This window comes from Eulemur rufifrons, chromosome 2, assembly GCF_041146395.1.
Source record: "Eulemur rufifrons isolate Redbay chromosome 2, OSU_ERuf_1, whole genome shotgun sequence".
Classification (NCBI taxonomy): Eukaryota; Metazoa; Chordata; class Mammalia; order Primates; family Lemuridae; genus Eulemur; species Eulemur rufifrons.
The window spans coordinates 65,574,183-65,596,467 of record NC_090984.1 but is presented as its reverse complement, the minus strand read 5'-3'; the positions used below and the strand labels follow the sequence as shown (position 1 = coordinate 65,596,467).

The 22,285-nt window shown below is 36.6% G+C and overlaps 1 protein-coding gene across 4 annotated transcripts in view; it reads left to right on the top strand.

The window, feature by feature from the left end:
• The window catches only part of PRKD1 (protein kinase D1), a 297,341-nt gene that overhangs the window by 160,244 nt on the left and 114,812 nt on the right, over positions 1–22,285 (top strand). For 3 of the 4 annotated variants that reach the window (XM_069463932.1, XM_069463928.1, XM_069463936.1), the window contains exon 2: positions 3,327–3,465. In XM_069463932.1, coding sequence (XP_069320033.1) covers positions 3,327–3,465 — 139 coding nt within the window. Of the gene's footprint in view, positions 1–3,326; positions 3,466–22,285 lie in introns of those variants that run through there. The other variant, XM_069463942.1, reaches the window with a different exon arrangement.

The following is a 22,285-nucleotide window of genomic DNA, read 5'->3' as shown; positions in this document are numbered from 1 at the left end:
GTGCCAGGGAGAGGAGTGTTGGTCCCGAGTTGACTATGGGGTGTTCAAGCAAGTTTGGTGACCCTCTCAGGTTGCCTCTGTCATGCTGTCTTCACCTCTTCCCAGCAGTGTGAATTGTGTTGGGTACCCCACCTTAATCTCCAATATAGGGGGTAGTACTTGTGAGTATGAATCAGCTACACCCTGTTTTCTTGAGTTGGTTGATGCTATGATGAGCCATAGAGTTGTTCTCCTTGTCATTGGTTGATGTTTATGTGACAGAGCCAGCTGCTGAGACGTTCTTTTGTGCCTGTGGTAGAGTCTGGTCCCACTGGTGGAGTACTTGAGTGCTCACACTTTAGGAGAGACCCTGTACTTCCCAGGGGGTTGCTTGATCTCTGCCACCACTGAGGTGGGGGAAGGAGCAGGGCAGTTTGTGGCTTGGTTGCAGGACCGTGAGAAACTTTGCAAAGCCTCAGTGGGGGTCAGAAGTTGCTTTTCTGGACACTAGGGAAAGCCACTGGTACGATGATCAGGATAAACTCTCCAAACTGGGAGGCCTGTTCACGGGGGAAGGGCCTAAACACTTGAGCGCTAAGGTCCTGGCCTGGGATCTTAATGCCTTTATGCAGTAGCCGAGTTTTCTGTGGGGAGAGGTGGACAGTCCGCCAAATAGCCAGTACTTGGACCCCCACAGCACACTGCCATCAATTCAGTTCATGTGTGCTCCCTCATTACCCAAGTCCAGCTCTCAAACCTCCCCCTAGTCTATGTGTCTGACACGCTAGCATGCATCTCCATGAAACGCTGGTGGGTAGGGCATTCCAATATTATGCACTTCTGTTCCAGTGCAAATCTTCAGAGGGAGAAGAGTGGGTCCCACTATTTGTGAGGACCTGAGCCTGTAGCACATGCCCACCAAAGAGAAATGACCCCTTGCAAAATTCTTGGCTCAAATCACACTCCCTATTGTAATGAATAGGGGGAGGGGCTGCAGCACTCAGTCTGCCAGTGCGCCTGGGTAGGAGCTGTTTGATTGTTATGGAACCAGGGGCTAGGCTATTCCTTTTGGAATGCCACTCCTTTATCCAATATGGTGGTTCTCTATGGGAGGGATTGTACGCTCCCATATTCCCATTCCTTGGCACCCCACTACACTCTCCCGTGGGATATATCCATGTGGGCTCCCTTACCACCCGAGTCCTGCTCCCTGACTTCTCCCCTGCATCTCCCTGCTCCTCTCTCAAGTCCAGGGTGCACCGAGACCAGCTTGCTTATCGGAGCCACTGGCCTGCGACCCCGCAAAATGCCAATGGGCAGGAAGTTCCCAAATTGTACACCCCTGTTCCACCACAAGTCCTCAAGGGGAAGAGGTGTGGGTGTCACTCTCTGCAGACACCTCAGACTGGGATGCACACCCACCAGAGAGAAATGGCCGTTGGCGAATTCTCTGCTCAAACTACACTTGCAGTTGTAAGGGGTCGGGCACAGCTCCCGGTCAGCTGAGCTCAATTTGCTTTTTAGGTTGCATTGGGTAGGGGAGGTGCAACGGAGGAAGCGTCTGGATGGGAGAAAGCCGGCACTCCAGCCTCTCATGGCACTCTTCCAGGTGGTACCCCTCATGGACTGCCCACACTCCTGGGGCTTGCTAGATCACCCCACTATTCTGTATTTGCTGCTGCCTCTGCTCATGGAGGGGTGGAAAAGCCTTCAGTAAAGTTGGTGTCCTGCTGTTCAGCGAAGGTATATGAGGGGGAGGGGAATCCTCTCTTACCCTTTCACTGGGCTCCCAGCCTCTCTGGGTTTGATCCTTGCCAATATCTTCTCTTTATATTCTTCCTTCTCAGCTTCACAGTTTTTTCGTGGGGTCCCAAGCCATCTCTGACATTGCTCTCTATGATCCGCACCTGAGCTGTGAATCTTTTCCCCTCTCCTTTATCTGATATCCTGCCTTCCCTCCAGGACAGTCCAACAAATGATGACTCTAGTCGGTTATCTAGCCAGAATCTCCTGATTTTAAAAATAGTACATAAGCTATGCATTGGCATTGTTTGTAAGGTGGGGAAGTGTTATTTCAGTTTTCCCTTTGTTTCCTTGTACTCTAATAATATTATTGGAGATACTTCAAAAAAAATGAACTAAGTTTTTTTTTCTTGTTAATTAGTACTGTGGAAGCAGTGACATCATTTTAGCTGTTGTGTTTAATTTAAGGAAGTCAAGTTTACTAAGTGACATACAGAAGTGGTTTTAAGCCTGGTCATCAGCACAGACTTTTAAGAGAAAGAGGATGTTCTGATTATATTTATTTTTAATTCATACAAAATGACACATGGATGTAGCCCATAATTTTATGAACAAAAGAAGGAAAGAGAAATTTACAGTTTATTGTATTTATTTTCAGAAGGTGTCAGATTATGGACATTTCTCCCTGACAATAGCACCTTAAAGACTACATATATTGACATAAGTATCATACCCTTCACCAGTTCCAGAATCAATAAAGATAATTTTCTCTTTCCATGACTTAGAATATTTTCCACTACATTATAAAAATCAACTTATATTATTAAAAAATAACAATCTTTAATAATTATATGAAAAAAATCATATACAAAAAAAGAGCTCCTTTTCACATACCGAATTAGCCTAAGATGTTTGTTTTAATGAAAATCCTTCATGCTGGTGCAGATGGACCTTCTCTTACACTGCTCGTGAGACTGTGGATTGACAGATTGCATGAAAACTAAAAGGGATGTAGTAGGGACAGCAGCAGAAGGGAGAGTTGGTTGCCTCCTCTGGTGCTTTCCTAAGTCAGAGGATCTCTAGATAATGGTGCTGCCCACACACAGAGCACATTTAGATTTATTGAGTCATCTCTTACTTTTGAATATGCTCAAACAGACAGACCTCTTTTTTTGCAAACAAATCGCCACAGTTATGTGAAATAGAATTGTAATTAAGTGACTCCCATTTTTATGTTATTGGGTAGCTACAAAGATCGTGTGAAAATGCACACTTCTTCCCACCTATTTTATTTCTTAACCGCCTTACTGCCAGGACCTTCTTTGAATCTTATCTCATATTCTCTTGTTTTCTTACTCTCTAATTAGAAAGCCACTTGGTTATTATTACCCTTATGATATGTGATTTCTTTCCTCCTGATTTGTAGTTTTGTCAGTGTCAACTTGGCCATTCATTTAAGAAAAGTTTTTGATGTTCTAGATACGTTGAACTTTTCTAATGAACTTATATTTGTGGCCTGACATTTACATATTTTGTTCTTAATTTAAAACAAAATATTTAGGAAGATCTTGACATTTAAACTATTGTGTTATTTGTATTTGCAGTTCCCTGAATGTGGTTTCTATGGAATGTATGATAAGATTCTGCTTTTTCGCCATGATCCTACCTCCGAAAACATCCTTCAGCTGGTGAAAACGGCGGGTGATATCCAGGAAGGTGATCTTATTGAAGTGGTCTTGTCAGGTAGGATACATTTGTTTTTTTTTGCTTATTCATAGATTAATAAATTGTATTTAGAGAATTTTAGGCATATGTTTTAAAGGCAACATAAAAAGCATATGTCAAACTGAGCCCCAATAGGAGATTTTGGAGCTCTGTATACGTGAGGAAGGGAAACAAAAGGTTTCCCTTGAATTGGCTATTTCCGCACCAAGCACTGTCCCAATTACATCTCCTGACTTCACCCTACCTCTCCACCCCCTCCCAGCCCCCAACAACACACACACACACACACACACACACACACACACACATCCAGGGCTTCGAAGATTCAGCACTTTGAATCAGCTGGACAGCAGCAAAAGCAAACGAAAACCTCAACAGTGCAGCTAAGGCAGCTGTCAGGGCCCCAAAGTGCTGAATGTATAGAAGTCAAGAAATAATAGCAGGACTAAGAAGACATTACTTATTACAGTCAGAAATCCAGTAGCTATGAGGTAAGCCAAGATCAAAGAGGAAGACCGGGCTCAGGAGTTAGAGCAGGTCAGGTCATGCCATGTGATACTAGTTAACTCAATGGATGCATTTCCATCTGCTTACATTTAAGTTTCTTGTTTAGAATTTAGGAGTTAGTGATAGGATTATGCCTAACCATACAGAAAGAAAAAATGGATGTATTTAACTTAAAAAAAAAAAAAAAAACTGCTAGAGAACAGCTGCAGCAGGAATCCTTACAATTATGGTCAATGCAGTGATCATGAAGATGTCCAGATTTTTATTGTTTATTATTGTGAAAAATAAAGTCATTATAGAGAAACTCAGCTTTCATTGTTCCTTTCTCCTCTCTAGCCTTCTTTGCTTGCTATGTCTTTGACTAAAGGAAATACAGTAGCATTGATTCTAGAGTTCACTTCCTCAAGTTGCACAACTTGTTCAGAGCCCAGTACTTGGCTATACTGATTATAATTCAGTTTATTTTTGTTTTATTTACTTTTCTTTGGTTCAGCCTAATTCACTTTGTGTCTTTATTGAATGCCTACCATTGTGTGAGGTCCTGGGATTGCCACATTTTCATGGTGTAGATGGATCCTATAAAATAACTATCATGCTAGATAAAAGTAATACTTTTCCTATTGTTTATAGGGTTGTCTATTGCTAAATAAATAAACCTAAAGAGCAAAAGCTTTAATGGTTTCTTAATTAAATTTTTTGAAGGAACCACTTGCTTTGCCTGGTTTCTCCTTTTTTCTTTTCTTTGGCTCTTTTGGCATTTGCTTACTGCTCCTGGCCTCTCAAAACTAGAGACTAGGTGTATCGTTTTCTAAGTTTCCTATTTCTGAACACTAGGGGCTCCCTGAAGTAATTTATTCAAGGAAGTCATGCACTGGATCAGTGCGCACTATAATTCATATTAGACTCATAGCCAGGCTGCTTTGCAAATAATGCAATGTGTTTTATGTGTCCTTTTTCCCTGTGGCAATATCCAGAAATATATGAGGACTTTTAAAATTGCATCTCTAAATTTAATTTTTTCCCATTTTACTTTTGTTATCAAGCATTTTATAGTAGTAGACAAATTGGATGCAACCTGTGTGTGGGTGTGATTGTGTAGGTGATGGCTGCCTATTTTCATGTTATCACAGCATCAGTGAACTGGACCTGCTCTTCCCCCATGTTGACCTGATACAGCCCTTTACAGTTCCCTTGCTTCATGAGGAACAGCATTCTGCTTTTCCTCATCCCATCTTTGCAAACTGAGAACGTCATTGTGCTTTTGCCTCACTTCTCTCACCATCCACCCTTTATGTCCCATCTCTCCTATCTCCCTGGCCACAATTGCTGGGAGAGCATTTAAAAGCAGCCCTTTTCCTCACCTGCTTTCCCAGCACCAGGCTCAGGAGGGGCCTTATTCTCCTCGTTACTTCTTTTTGTAGTCAGTCACTTGTAGTACCATTCCTGGCTTCACCAATAAGGCAAGGCTCCAGCTGCAACATCTCCACTTGGTGCCACTCTTCCTTTCTAACTCTTGCCTGTCCATCTTGCCCATTTCTACCAAATGCATAAACCTGTTCCCTGACTTTTTAACCATATTTCAATCACTAACTACATGTCATTTTTGACTGTATTTTCCCTTTCTCTTTCTGTTCCAATAGAATGTGGCCCATTATATGCATATCTTACACTACCTTGTTGCAGTCTCAATGACTTGTATGCACTAGCAGGGTTCACTCTACCTGTTAATAATCTGAATTACTTTACTGTCCATTTTTGCCATTCCTGTTCTTAAGCCACATGTGACTACCAAACACACAGCCTACTGCCTGCCTACCTGGCTAAATGCAGATCCAACTTTTATCTGACCTTACCATTGTTCAGAAATCTTCTTCTTCCCTCACCCCCATACTTTTGTGGTCATAGATATGAGGTTCTCAATGAACATGTATGAATTCATTGAGTGACTGCTCGCTATCAGAACAGAAGTTACCATGTATGCGATATTTTGTAAAAATATCGATTTGTTATAAAAATATTATTTCTAGATGAATCCCCATAAGTAAACTAAAGTTCAGGTTTTCTTGAAGTAAGAAAGATTGTGCTATGTTACAATTTGAAGCAAGACAAATGATAGCTATTAGGGCACTTTAGGCCATGGGTACAGGGGAGCTTGGATGACATACTCATGTCTGACCCAGTCCCTGAAGAGGATGGGTGCTGTGATTGACCTGGGATACGTGCTGTTTCCTGGAGGTGTGGTTAAGGATCAGTTTCATCCAAACTGCAGTGGGTCAGGAGGGTAGGAGAGCAAAAAATGGGACATTCCCTCTAGTGTATTTTGACAAGTTTTACAACATAAACAAACTGTGGAAATCTTCCTTATGAAGACTATAGTTTTAATGTTAAATTTTATTTATCCAAATTTTCTCTTTTTCCCTATCACAAATTAATTTTTTTTTAAATTTCAAAATATTCACAGGGTATAAATGTTTTAGATTACATGGATCACTTTTGTAATACTGAAGTCCCAGCTATAGGTGTGCCTGTCACCCAAATAGTGTTCATTGTACCCATGAGTTAGGTTTTTCTCACTCCCTTCCTCCCCCTTCCCCCCAGTTGATTTCCACTGAGAGCACATGTGTGCTCATCAGTTTCTTCCAATTTAATAGTTAGTACATGTGGTATTTGTTTCTCCATTCTTGAGATGCTTCACTTAGGATAATGGTCTCTAGTTCCATCCAGATTGTTGCAAAAGTATTAATTCATCTTTTTTATGGCTGAGTAGTACTCTGTGGTGTACATATACCACATTTTATTAATCCACTCATGAATTGATGGGAATTTGGGTTGATTCCACATGTTTGCAATCGTGAATTGTGCTGCAATAAACATTCAAGTGCAGGTGTCTTTTTGATGAAAAGTCTTCTTTTTCTATGGGTAGATACCCAATAGTAGGATTTCTGTATCAAATGGTAGGTCTACTTTTAGTTACTTGAGGAATCTCCATACTGTTTTTCCTAAGGGTTGCACTAATTTGCAGTCCCACCAAGAATGTATAAGCATTTCTTTCTCTCTGCATCCACATCAGCATCTATTGTTGTTGGACTTTTTAATATAAGCCATTCTAACTGGAGTAAGGTGATATCTCATTATAGTTTTAATTTGCATTTCCCTGATGATTGATGATTTTGAACATTTTTTTCATATATTTATTGGCCATTTGTTTTTCTTCTTTTGAGAAGCTTCTGTTCATGTCTTTTGCCCACTTTTAAATGGGATTGTTTGTTTTTTACTTGTTGACTTGTTTGAGTTCTTTGTATATTCAAGATATTAGCCCTTTACCAAATGTGTAGCTTACAAATATTTTCTCCCATTCTGTAGGTTGTCTGTGTGCTTTGTTGATTATTTTCTTAGCTGTGCAAAAGCTTTTTAATATAATCAAATCCCATTTATTAATTTTTGTTGTTGCCATGATTGCCATTGAGATTTTAGTCATAAATTTTTTGCATAAGCTGATATCTAGAGGAGTGCACCTAATGTACCATATCAAGGAACTAGAAAAGGAAAAAAAACCAAATCCAAAGCCAGCAGAAGAAAAGAAATAACAAAGATCAGAGAAGAACTAAAAGAATTGGAAAACAAACGAACAAAAAATACAAAGGATTAATGAAACAAAAGTTGATTCTTTGAAAAGTTAAACAAAATTGACAGACCTCTTGCTAGATTAACCAAGAACAGAAGAGAAAGGACCCAGATAAGCTTAATCAGAAATGAAAAAGGTGACATTACAACTGATACCATGGAAATACATAACATCATCCATGAATAATACTATGTAACTCTCTATATGTATAAACTAAAGAACGTAGAGGAAATGGACAAGTTCCTGGAAACACACGATTTCTAAGACTCAACCACAAAGAAATGGAACTCCCAAACAGATCAATAATGAACAGTGAGATTGAAACAGTAATAAAAAACTTCCCCCCAAAATAAAGCCCTGGACTAGATGGATTCACAGCTGAATTCTATCAGACCTACAAAGAATACCTGGTAACCATAGCACAGAAATTATTCCACAATATCGAGAAGGAAGGAATCCTCCCAACTCATTCTATGAAGCCAGTATCACCTTGATAGCAAATCCAAGAAAGGGCACACACACAAAAAGAAAACTACAGACCAGTATCCCTTATGAATGTAGATACAAAAATCCTCAATAAAATACTAGTAGGCTAGATTCAATAGCACATCAGAAAAATAATCCACCATGACTGAGTGGACTTCATCCCAGGGATTCAAGGATTGTTCAACATATGTAAATCAATAAATATGATTCATCACATAAACAGAAGCAAAAACAAAGACCATATGATCATCTCAGTAGATGCAGAAAAAGCATTCAACAAAATCCAGCACCCTTTCATGATGAAAACCCTCAAAAAAGTAGGCATAAAAGTAATATATCTCAGAATTATAAAAGCCATATATGACAAACCCACAACCAAAATCCTCCTAAGAAATGGAACAAGACAAGGATTCCCACTGTCACCACTTCTATTCAACATAGTGCTCTCTAGCCAGAGCAATCAGGCAAGACAAAGACATAAAGGGTATCCAAATCAGGAAAGAAGAGGTCAATCTGTTGCTTTTTGCTGATGATATGATCTTGTATCTAGAAAACCTCAAAGATTCTACCAAGAGACTCCTGGAATTGATAAATAAATTCAGCAAAGTTTCAGCATATAAAATCAATGTACATAAATCAGTAGCACTTCTATATACCAGTGACAGTCAAACTAAGAGTAAAATCAAAGATTCAATACCATTCATAATAGCTACAAACAAAATAAAATACTTAGGAATATATTTAACCAAGGAAGTTAACGATCTCTACAAGGAAAACTACCGTGTAAAGAAATTGCACAGGATACAAATAAATGCAAAAACATATCATGCTCATGGATAGGTAGAATCAACATTGTTAAAATGTCCATACTACCCAAAGTGATTTACAAATTCAATGCAATCCCCATCATATTACCAATGTCATACTTCACAGATCTAGAAAAAATAATTCTATGCTTCATTTGGAACCAGAAAAGAGCCCGAATAGCAAAAGCAATCTTAAGCAAAAAGAACAAATCTGGAGGCATCACATTACCAGACTTCAAACTATACTACAAGGCTATAGTAACCAACATAGCATAGTATTGGTACAAAAATAGAGACATAGATCAAGGAATAGAACAGAGAATCCAAATATAAAACCATCTACCTACAACCAACTTATCTTGGACAAAGCAGACAAGAACGTACCCTGGGGAAAAGAAGCCCTATTTAATAAGTGGTGCCGGGAAAATTGGATCGCCACATGCCGAAGAATGAAACAGGACCTCTACTTCTCACCACTCACAAAAATTAATTCAAAATGGATAAAAGAGTTAAATGTAAGGCATTAAACCTTAAGAATCTAGAGGAACATGTAGGAAAAAGTCTTCACTCTGTAGTTTGACGTAAGCATAATTTGGTTCTTTTTATATTTAACTAACATTCCACCCACGGGAATATTTTCTGACATAGGATTGCAGTAAAAAAGAGAAAAAAACTGGAAAAAAATAATTTTAATGAAAGTGAAATACTTTTGTCTCTTCAGACAACATTAAGAATTTTCTTCTGCTTATGTCATTTTTCTCCTAAAACCTTTCATCATCTCTTAACCACTTTGGAAGTTAAAAACTACCAGGCTGCTCTTGGCTAATTTGCTGAATTTTTTTCTCCCACCCTTTCTTTTTGAAAAATGCCACTTGTGTGAGCTAGTACATTTAGACCCAGGAAGCCAGGAAATGATTGCTCATGAGTGGATGAATTGGGTTTTGGAGGAAAAAAATTAATAACTTCATGAAAATTCCCCACCACACATATCCTCACCACTGGGAAATTCTTTGTTCAGCTAAGAATTGGCATTATTACTATTGTTATAAAGTAGGAAAACACAGCAAATGGAAATTTTTCTTACCAAAGCCAAAGTCAAGTTCAAGTGTTTGGTACTGAACTGTAAAATAAGGGTCATAGAGTGTATCTGAAGCCTTCCTCATGATGGATCTCTATCAGATTTTGATAATTCAGCCTTAGCAAAGCAAATTAATAACAGGACTACATTTGCAGGGTTTACTTTTTGTTTGTTTTTGGCGTGATCTCTAATAATTACCAATGTGTATATATGTATGTGTGTTTGTGTATGTGTGAGTGTGTGTCTTATAGGTGCTTAAATGGAGAATTGATTAGGACTACAAGAATGCTCAGATAAAGTCACAACTCTGAAGTCTGAGAGATAAATGTTGAATCTTTCATTTATAGTAAACATTTATGTTTTTTCTGAGAATTTTTTCATTATATTTTTACAATAGATTATATTGCACTATATTGTAACTTTTGCAAAAAGCTATTTCCACAGGTAATTGTTCTTCACTATCAAGACACGGGAGCCTTGTTAGAAAGCTAGTGCTGTGGCCCAGGCAGAGGAATTGTGGGCCTATTCTCAGGCAGTGACAGAAGAGCTGAAAATGAGGCAGAGAGCTCATGAAATATTTTAGAGGTAAAATTAAAGAGACATAATAATCATTTGGGTATAGTTGAGGAAGGAGAATGAAAAAATGAAAAGAACTCTAAGGAGAGCTATAGCCACCTGAGAATGATGACATTTCTTTTGCCCCCCATCATCAGTCTTGCCTTCATACATTGTTCCATGTGTTTGCAGAATGGTTCAGAGACTTCTTTGAGGGGCGAAGGAACTAATGTCTTGGGCATGTAGTACCATCAGTTTCTTTTGTGATTTTTGTACACGTTGCAAAACCTCTGAGCTTCAGAGTTTTTTAATCAAACTAGCTGAAAATATTGTACTGTGCTAAGATTATTAGTACATGGATTCCATGTAGTTTTTTAGTCTGCAATTAAAGTGGTATGCATAATGATTGAGTATGGTTTTCAGGGCCAGACCATCTGAGTTCATATCCTCTATCTGTTTTACACTGGTTACATCTTGGCCAAGACATTTATCATTCTGTGCCCCAGTTTTCTCATCTGTAAAATGGGGGTAACACTAGCACCTATGTTGTCAATTTGTTGCAAAAATTAAAATAAATTAATACATGTAAAGCATGTCAGAGAGTCTCTACACATAGGAACTGCATGATAATAAATGCTAGCTGTTAAGATTGCTTCTCCTCCTTGTACTCTAAAAAGCCTTTAACTGTCATGTTAACAGTTACTAAACATACCACAAAAGAGAATCCCAGTCCAATAACTTTGAGAAATGTTGGGTTAAACAACTTTAAAGGAATTCTTTATTGCAGGAGTCTTCAGAACTTTGGGGCATGCTAATAGAAGAATAACTCTCCAAGATCACTTCCCAAGTTCACTTTATCAAAGAATACTTTCTTTTTCCTCTGAACATCTGATGAGTCATGGTTGAGTGGTCCATACTGTAAATACTGCTTTGTGTCATGCCCATGGACCAAATGGTCTGAGAAGGCCGTCCAGTCTCTCAGAAACCACTTCTCTCTCATGGAGGGGAAGATTGAGCTGTAGAAAAGTAGGAGTTAGAAAGGATGAAATCTTTGTTTACATAATATCACAGCTTTTGAAGCAGTTTACGTAAGTAATTTTGTTTCCTTCACAGTGACTCTGGGAAGTAGAGAAGTAAGATATTTGACAAGCCACAGAATATAAATTTCAACTTGCCTACATCCTACAGAGAATAGGGGTAGTATCAGAGCTCAAATCTAAGTATTCAGTCGCTGTTCACACCATTTCACCTATTATTTAGCCCTTTGAACTTGAACCAGTAAGCGGAAATACTTGAGGACTTGTCCAAAGAATTCCTACTACAGTAAGATAGTTTATATTGCAGGGAACCATTGATGGTATTTGTGACAACAAAAACAATGAGCTTCAGGATCCACTGACATAACTTTTATCACAGACCATTATCCTCTTCTGCCTCATAAATACATCAATATTTAATCCATGTACTCAAACTGTAATGAGGTTAAGAAAACCCTGAAGGCTCTTCTCTATAGAGTTGTAATGCAAAATGTGGAACAAAGTAACAGTGCCACTGCTTAACCAAGATCCCATCATAATCTTATGATTCTGTTTAAAATTGAAATAGTGTCTTAGGGTCACTCTTCTTATGACCATGTTTTTCTCTTACTAAGATTTGGTGCCTAAAACACAAACCAGAAAAAAATATATGATAACAACATTCTATTACAGCCCTCCTTTCTTTTACATACAGTGTAAATTATTGATTTTATATGGCATCATGCCAGTTATATCTATTTCTCTTAGATACAGTACATTGCTTAGCAAATGTAACAATGTTTATGAAATGTAGGTGGAAGAGAAAAACCCCAATAATGATATGTTAAATAACTGCATAATTATTTCCCTAAGAGTACCTTATATAGACATGGTTTTGTTTGTTAGCTTTTAAGAAAGAATTAATTATGGGCAGCACCTCCTCAGCCGTAATACTGCTTGGGTAATTAAGGTTGTAAAAGACCTGGGCTTTAATAGTCAATTTATATTTTTTTTTGTGGTTTTACTTGGGCATCTAAACGTCCCTGGCTGACTAGTGCCAATTCCTATCCAACTGCAGTTGCAATTATCTGTGCAAGTGGTTTTATAACAATGGAAAATTTAAATGTAAGATTACCGGTCATTGCTCTTTTCTCCTAAGTATGACTTATGTTAAGTGTGTCTCCAGCATTTCCTTTTTATTGTTAATATTAATTCTCTTTCCAATCTTATTGTTCAAGTAAATTTGGTTTAGTTTCTTTGTGCCACACTAAACCATTTTCACAGAGAAGAGAATGCAGACAGCAGGTAGATTGGAATGTTTCCATGGACTTCCCACATTTCCCTACTTGTGACTTAAATTGTGATATGGGGCTTGGAGCACGTCTTTCTCATTTTAATAGTTTTCTTGGTTACTTGTCGCTTTGTGAAGTAGATCCTCCAGGAAGATATGACACAGTAGGGCATTGCTTCTGTATCTTCTTTGCCCCAAGCACTCCTAAGCATAAAGGCAGAGGGAAGACATTCTCTCCAGGTCAGATGGAGAATAAGACAAACCTAAGTGTTCTTTGAAGACTCTTATTTCCATGTGAAAATTTTATGCACATTTTGCATTCTGCTGCATTATATTTCTCTTGATACTTAGTTTTGAATAAATAATATCTCTTCTCCCATGTTGTTTGCTCTGAAATAATAATGCCAGTAGTGATGGTGACATAAGGATATATAGCATTTATGAAGTGTTAGGAACTGTTCTAAGAGCTTCACATATATAAACTCAGAAATATGCATCATATTTACATTATGTCATATCTCCACATAGCTTTAATTTAATAAATAGTTTATTTCCAAAGACTTTGGTTGGAGTTTCAGAGCTGCCATTTATTTCTTATAAAATGTTTGGCAAGTTACCTGATTTCCCTGGGTCTTGATCCATCATCTGTAAAATAACAATAACAACATCGCCAATATAGGGTTGGACTGTAGATTTCATGAGAGTAAATAGAAAGCATTTCACAAGGTGCCTGCCAAATGTGAAGTAGTCAGCTCTCCCACCTCACCTCCACCCCTCTGGATTTCATATTTCTTTTATTTTTATATTTTTATGTTTGAATCCCTAGGATCTGGTATATCACATGCAATGAATGTCTCTTTGTTGACTGAGTGAATGAGTACTTAAACTAATGAAATGAACAAACCAACCAACAAACAAATGATTAAATTGATGTTCTATATATGATATCCAAATATTGCGGTTGTTCTGTAGGAATTGAATTTCAATGTCTAACATTGACTCTCTTTGGCCTAATCTATAAATAAAATTAATATTATCAGCTGATTAATCCTTTTTTTCTGGACTCTTCCAAAATATTATTGAAAAACAATTGTTTTTTAGAAATTATTTATTTATGGAAAGCCAGTCCTGCTTTTAAAAGATTGCCGTTTCTTTCACAACATTTCTCTTGTAAAATGAGGCTTAATTCATAGAATCGCAGTTGTTTTCCTATCTAATTTCTACAAGTCCTGGATTGTGCTCTTCATCATGATCAAGTAACCCCATTTGCTATTGGACTCAATCCACTCTTCCTTGAATCAGTTTTCCTGAACCTTGGTCTTTTCTTCCTAAGTATTCTTGCTTTCTTTCTAAAATGTATTCAGTAGTCACTCCTTTTTGATTCCTCCTCCAATACTAATCTCACTTGATTTCATCAACGTATTGATTGTCTCTTTCTCACTGGACCCTCTGTTTCATATCTGCATTAAAGCTCCTAAGAGGTGGCCCTGAAGCTGGCGTTGGGCTCTGGCTTTTCTGTTTCAGAGTCTGGAAGGAATGAGGGTTGACATCCTGAGGTTCTGGCTAACTTTTCCTGCTGCTTTCCCGTCCCCTCCTGCTCCTGACATCGGAGCTCTGTAGCTTTATTCATCTAGCAGAACAGCTGTTCCTGCCTAAGGGTCAGCTGGCAAGACCTATAGGAAAATCTGAGTCATGTGCTCCAGAGCTAGAGTCTAAATCTCCATAGATCTCTGTTGGTGTTCATACCGTGGTTTTCAGGGAAGGACATATCAAACTCTTCTGTTCACACAGAATTAGCCTAAGGCCCTAGTTTTTCACCATCTGGTTAGTGGATATCTAGCCAGAAATCATAGTTTCTCCTTCCCTTCTCTTTTCATCTATTACTGTGCTAATTGAGGACAGTATTATAACTGTCATCCAGATAAACAGGAAAAGAACAGTAAGGCAATGAAAATTGCACAAAGGAGATTTTCATCTGTACTCTCTGGTTGTTTTATAATCAAAAATTCCTTATATTTGCTTCTTAGGGTGAAATTTTACCAGTCTCATGTTTGTAAGTATTACCATGTTAAGGCCTCTATGTTACAACAGGAACTCAGAGGATGTTGCATATTAAGAATCCTTGGAGAAAATATACTAATACATTAGCTTGTTCTCTTTACTTTTTTATATGAATTGACTTATAAACTACATGCAAAAAGTCTTACTAATCTACCTTATTTACCAGATTTGACTATGAATTGTTTGGGGCTTATTTCCAAAAAAATCACATTCCATGTCAGAAATGAAGGCTTGAGACATAGGAGATACTGAAATAGATGAGTTACAGAATCTGACCGTAATATGAAAAATGTTTTAGGCAATAATAGTGCCTTGTAAATAGGTATTCCCACGGCTCACTTCTGTGAAGAGGTGATAGGCCTTTTTTTCAGGTTAGAATCTTTGAAGAAATTATTAGTTTTCTGGTGAGTTGGACGATACAAAATTCTTGTGCTCTAGGCTTAAACTAGAGAACAAAAATATTTGGTTTTTATTTTTTTCATTTGTGATAAAAATATGAAATTATATTGATGAGAATTGGTTGAGATACGCAGTCCAGCCATCCATCTAGATCTGCACTGTTCAGTGTGATAGCCACTAAATACATGTGGCTGTTTACATTTCATTAAGTAAAATTAAATTAAATTAAAATTCAGTTCCTAATTCACACTGTGTATATTTCAAGTGTTTCGTAGACACATATGGCTGATAGCTGCTGTATTGATATAGACCATTTTCACAATCAAAAAAAATTCTATTAAACAGAACAACTAGATAAAGCAAATTTTACCCAAAAAGAAGTCACGAACTTGGATCACAGGTGTGCACACACATGTCCTGCAGAAATGCTTTTACTGAAAGGATCTTTGATGTGACATATTGAGTGATATTAATAACACACTTGTAAATTTTGATAGCATATTTATTGGAGAAATCTCATGGAAAAAATTGTCCACTAAATCACCCTGTGATTTCCCTATCAGATAAATTCCTCAGGCCTTAGTACCCAAAGCAGCTCCATTTTATGAGTAATGTTACTCTTAATGACATCTAATTTTTGTTCTTGCTTTGGCCTTGGACTCTCAAATCTTAATTTGTGGGCCACTTTTAATAATGGTACACGTCAATACTGCACCTCTTTTACTATACTAGCAGTATGCAGTTTCTCTAGGGTTTTAAAATTTCTGTATCTTATTTCATTGTGTGCTACATAGAATACTCAAGAGATTGAAAGCACAGGCCTGGAACTAAACTGACTGAGTTTAATTCTCAGCTGTACCACTTACTAGCTGTGTGGTGTTGGGAAAGTTATTTAGTGGGTGGGTGCCAGAGTTTCCTCATCTTCAAAGTGAGGATTGACCATAATAATAATGTAAAGCATGTGGCATGTCGCCTAGGACAAAAAGATGTTATAAAATCATCTTAGAAAGAAAAGAGATAGGGAAAGTAGATAGGAGAAAAAGAAGGAAATGGGTCAGGAGGAGCAATACAGCATTATGGTCTGATATATAGACTATTTATACAATTTATGAATGGCTTTGTTTTTTTGTTTTATCTCACGTTTTTCCAAAATATATGGTATAAGTTATGGTCACTTACAGAAACATACAATATATAATAAAATGTCAGTGAATAGCAATAGATGTTTTCTAAGTTTAAAAAGGCAATGTTTAGTTAAGTATGTAAATTCTAGAATATTCATTTTAAAAGTCACAAAACTTTACACTTATACTTCATAAGTTACTTTGAATCAGATGAAAACCTGCTTTTGAAGGCCAGATCTTTCTTTGGTAAATTCCCTGATGCTTATTCACAAAAGAATCATCTGTCTGGGTTTGGGAGAAATTTACATAGTAGCATTTTGAATGCAATTTTTAAAATCTATTGGTCACAATTGATCAATTAAGGTCATTATTGATCTAGAATATTTCATTATCTTATATGGATAGATTCTCTTTTTTACTATGAGGGCATATTGGAATACCTTTTTGACTTCTTCTTACTCAGTGATAATCTCCCTTATTAATGGGAAAAATTATAACACATACTTTGTTTCCATATTTAGTTCTCTCTCTCTGCCTTTCTTGGTACACACACACATGATGTAAGATCCTAGATGAGGAAAGGAAGGAAAGGCAGAGTTGTATTTACCATCAAAATCAATAAGAAAAGTCACTGAAGTCTGCTTGCATTAACAAAGCCATTTGGAGAATGCCTACTGAATGGCTATCTGAAGACTTCATGGGCATGAATAATTTTTGTTTGGGGTAAAAGATTGGGCTTCACTTGAAAAGCTGCCAAATATCCCTTTTTGATGTTTCATGATTGGTGGCACATAGCACTTCAGTTCAGTAACTCAGCCTTGACACCATCTGCCCAGAACTCTCTTTCTGCTGGTTGGCATGTCATTTATTTGCTTTTAACATGCAACCCATATAAAAATCCCTCATAATCTGCCAAAATTAGCAATGCAGCTGTTTTAAGTCTTAAACAGCAATAGCACTATTCATTATGCCAGTATGGAGGAATAAAATAGAAAGATGTATTTGAAAAGAGCAATACTACACCAGAATGTATTTGTACCTTCATTTTTTTAACATTTAAGACATCTACAGTCTATTACTCTTGACTTTAGGCTTAAAGTCAAGTCGACACATAAATATACCAATATCTCCTTCACTACATATGGTTTAATACAAAAATTGGGATTCGAATCATCTCTGAATTATGTTTCATATTATAAAGCAATTTCAGCCTTTCAGTTTCTAGAAGATGAAAATTTCTGGCTAACCCTGAGTCTCATCTTATTCTATTTTTATTTTCCTTAGCAGGTTTTTGAGGTTCTGATTATTATAACTTGCTAATTCTGAGAACATTTACCATGTAGAGCTGTGTGGAGAATTCTCAATGAGACCAAACCATTGGTCCCCTATTTAGAAAAAAAAATGAAGAGAAAGAAAGATTTTTTTCCCCACATATAATCCTGTGACGCTGAAAAACAAAAAATAAAACTAAAGCAAAAATCCACCCTTGGTATGCTGTCCACTGTCAGAGATTATTTAGGAATGATAGATGTTAGGAAACAATAAAGATCTGGTATGGATCACTTCCCAAAGATACCTTTCTTCACAGTGGTTAAATATATTTGTTCTGAAATAAAATTTGAATAGTCTGAAATTGCTTTGCTTCATCTTTTACTCTTTGATAGCTATATAAGTATAAAGGTCTAAGTTGAATTCATTTGGCTGTGTGTGAAGGTTGATCCCACATGGGCTCTTTCACTATGTGACTTTTATGCACTTATATTTATATTTGTGACACTTGACTTGTAAGAAATTATTTGCTTCCTGTGATGTCAGGGCATGAAAAGTAATGATTGAGCATAACACAAACTTGCTAAAATAGATTTACTTGATATGTGTTTATTTATCTTAAATTTCCATCAAATTAACCATACTAAAGAAGGGGGACTGTAAGCTATGGTTCTTAAAAATATTGATGTAACAATTAGGTCAGTACCAGATATATGGTAGTCATTCTAAAAATATTTGTTCATGATCAATGTGCTTAGCTTGGAAATTTAAGATTTCATAATTGAATATCAATTTGAAAGAAAAAAATTTAATTTTGATTTTAAGGAATTAATATATTTGGAAAATTCCCTAGATAAAATATTACAAATCTAGTTGTTTGCTTTTGCATGCAATGGTTTCTAAACACTAATAAAGAAAAAAACCGCATCACTCTACTCTTTTACTTATTTTTTTCATTGTGTTGTGTTGGATCTAGTTTTATACCTGTGTGACTGTCAATTACTATCTCAATTACCTAACATTGCAGTGTAGCTTTAAGTTCATGTGATCTTAGGTTTATAAAGTTAAAATACTGTTCCTTTCCTTTATGCTAATTGGCATAAATCCTAGCCTCTCTTACTCATTAGAACACATTAGACTTTATGGCATGTTATTATAACAATTATTATAAAATTTTCATGAAAAATATTTAATTATACAGACTTTATATATTACCTTTTCCACCTAGAACAAATGTGTAATGTTTATATATTGAGCCAAATATATTCATCTTGTTGCCCTTCAAGGTCAACAGCAATCTTGGTATCTCGTGTGTAAATCTCTATTCTTGCTGGTTTTATGCTTTTAAAAACATTTAGTGCTGAGCAGAGGTCTTGGTTTGCCATGCCTAATGACTGAAATCTATTTTTGGTCTCCCGGAGTACTTAACATGCAGAACTAGGGAGACAAGCACAAATGCCTCTTTCTAGCTTTGAAATCAGACTGCCCATTATAGATGATACAACCCTAGCAAGGGTGTCAGTAGTCAAAATCCAATATTTTTTAAAACAAACTATTTTGCTTTGGAATAGTTTTAGATTTATAGAAAAGTAGCGAAGATCATACAGTGATTTAGTTTTCTCTAGTGTTATCATTTTGCATTGTCATGGTACATTTGTCAAAACTAAGAAATCAACATTGATGTATGATTTGAATTTGCCAGTTTTTCCCATTAATATCCTATTTCTGTTCCAGGGCCCAATCTAGAGTACCACATTACATTTGCTTGTGATCTTTCCCCAGTCTCATCTGGTCTGTAACAGTGTCTCCGACTTGCCTTCCTTTTCATAAATGTAACCATCTTATGGAATGCAGGCCTGGCATCCTATAGAATGTCCCCCAGTCTGGGTTTATCTGATGTTTTTCTCATGGTTAAACTGGGGTTATGGATTTGGGGGAAGAATACCATAGGAGTGAAGTTCCCTTCTGGTCACGTCACATCAGGGATACATGATATCCACACAACATCACTGATGATGTTAACCTTTATCACTTGCTTAAGGTTGTGTTTGCCAGGTTTCTCCCCTGTACGGTTACTGTTTTTCCCTTTCCCTATTCAGTCACTAAGTCTAGCCCACCCTGGATGCAGGGAGTATAAGTTCCACCCTGTGGCGGGGGCAGTGTGTCTGCATATATTACATGGAATACTTCTTCTGTAAGGAAGATTTGTCTCTTCTTCATTTATTTGTTCAAAACCCAATTTTAGGTCTTTATTATTATTTTTACTACACTTTATAACACTAATTCTAGTGCCACTTACCATGTAACGTTTTTGAGTTTAGCTTTTCTTCTTAAACATATAGAGAGAATACGCATACACACACACAGTTTAAAGAAGTAATTGTGAACATTGATGAATATCAGTATAGCCAACTGTGATGTTTAATTTTATGTATCAAGTTGACTGGACCACGAGGTGCCCAGATATTTGGTTAAATATTATTCGGGGAGTATCTGTTGAGGATGTTCCTGAATGAGATGAACATTTCCATTGGTTGACTGAATAAAGTAGATTGCACTACCTAGTGTGGGTGGGCATGATCCAGTCCATCGAATACCTGAATAGAACAAAAGCAATGAGTAGGGGAAACGTTGTTCTCTCTGCCTGACTGTCATCAGGATGGGATATCAGCCTTCTCCTGCCTATGAACTCAGATTTGGACTGAAACTGTACTGTTGGCTCTCCTGGGTCTCTAGCCTGCCAACCGCAGATCTTGGGATTTCTCAGCCTTCATAACAGTATGAGCCAATTCCTTATAATAAATCTCTTTTGACATCTATAGCTACATCTATATCTGTATCTATATCTTTATCTATCTGTCCCATTGGTTCTGTTTCTGTGGAGACTCCTAATATACCCACTGTCCCATTGAAGATTGAAAGCAATACTATAAGGTAACCCTAAAAAACCTTTGTGAGCCCCTCCACTGACTCTGTTCCTTTCTTCTGTCTTGAAATTGTATTAATCGTCTTCTCACATTTATTTTTTATATGGTGAGGTTCAAAAACTTATAAATTGGAATTCTTCTGGGATGGTTAAATAGGTCTGGTTCTTAAGGCAGCAAAAACTGTAAAATAATTCTTTTACAGTTTTAGATTTTTCCCTTTTATTTAGGGAAATAAACTGTATATCTTCCTTAATTCTTTTACTAGTAACAATAATAAAACATACTCTGTTTACTGACTAAACTAACTTGTATTAAACAACTTCACTCCACAACTAACCTGCTTCTGAAACAGGTGCTAATTAATGGGTATAGGAAGCTCTTCTCTTTAGATCTGAATTTGCCAAAAATGAAGGGAATTTGCTTAATAACAATTTGCAAGCATTGTAGTACAAATTGAAGAAACTTGGCACATTAATGCTACAGTAAAATTTTATAAGTTGCAGTAAAGTTTTATAATTTTGTAAGACATATTTATAAAAATATGTCTTACAATAAATATAAAACAGTTTACTATCTTGCTGTAAAAGGAGTGATTGTAGCTCTGTCTGCATTTAATGACCTAAAGATTTTTCTGAAAACTAAATACTCTAACTCATAAGGATGCTTGGTCTTTTTACCTTACTGAGACTAAAATGTAAGAACAAAATATTTAGGCAAACCTCTTATTTAGTATCATAGCTACTATATAAATTTTGAAATTAATTTTTCAAAAACTTCAAATGTTTAGGCACTTTAAATAGTTATGCAGTCACTAAAATGAAAACTTGTAGGGGTAAGGTAAAAATCCTAATAATTATCACAATTCTCTATTATATTTGTTTTCCCTTTTAAGATATATAAATAACCCTAATCCCACTTCATTATGTCTCCTTTAAATGTTCAATCTCATCTTTTCTAGGATATCCTTTCTTAGTTCTTTCAACTACCCATTTCCCTGATCTGGTCATTTTATTAAATTGTCCTTCCTAATGCTATCTTATTGGCTTGATGTGGACATCATTATATGTTAATCCATTAGATAGGAATGATAAACATACCAGAATGACTGACAACACATTTTTTGTTGTGGCAATGGTCATATAGTGTCCTTTTTTTAATTTTTATTAATTATGGGTACAGAATACTTGTATATCTTTATAGGGTACATGTGATGTTTTGCTACAGGCATACAATGTGAATTAATCAAATCAGGGTAATTGAGGTATCCATCACCTCAGGCATTTATCAGTTCTTTGTGTTAGGAACATTCCAATTTCGCTCTTTTAGCTATTTTAAAGTATACTCTAACTTATTTTTGATTATAGTCACTTTGTTGTGCTATCAAATATTGTTCATTTTAACTATATTTTTGCACCTATTAACCACCCCCACTTTATCCTCCCCCTTCTGCTATCCCTCCCAGCCGCTAATAACCATCATTCTACTCTTTGTCTCCATAAGATAAATTAGCAACACTTATTAAGTGACATTTGTGTCTTGGATAAAAGGTGAGCCACTAAATGTAAGGGTGACAAATTTACCTTTAGTGGTCAAGGAACTGCAGTCAGAAGAGATGGGCAGTTAGTGAAAATTAAGATATCAGAAGCCATATAGTTTTGAGAGGTCTTGACAGGGTAATCTATTAGTCTGAAAGA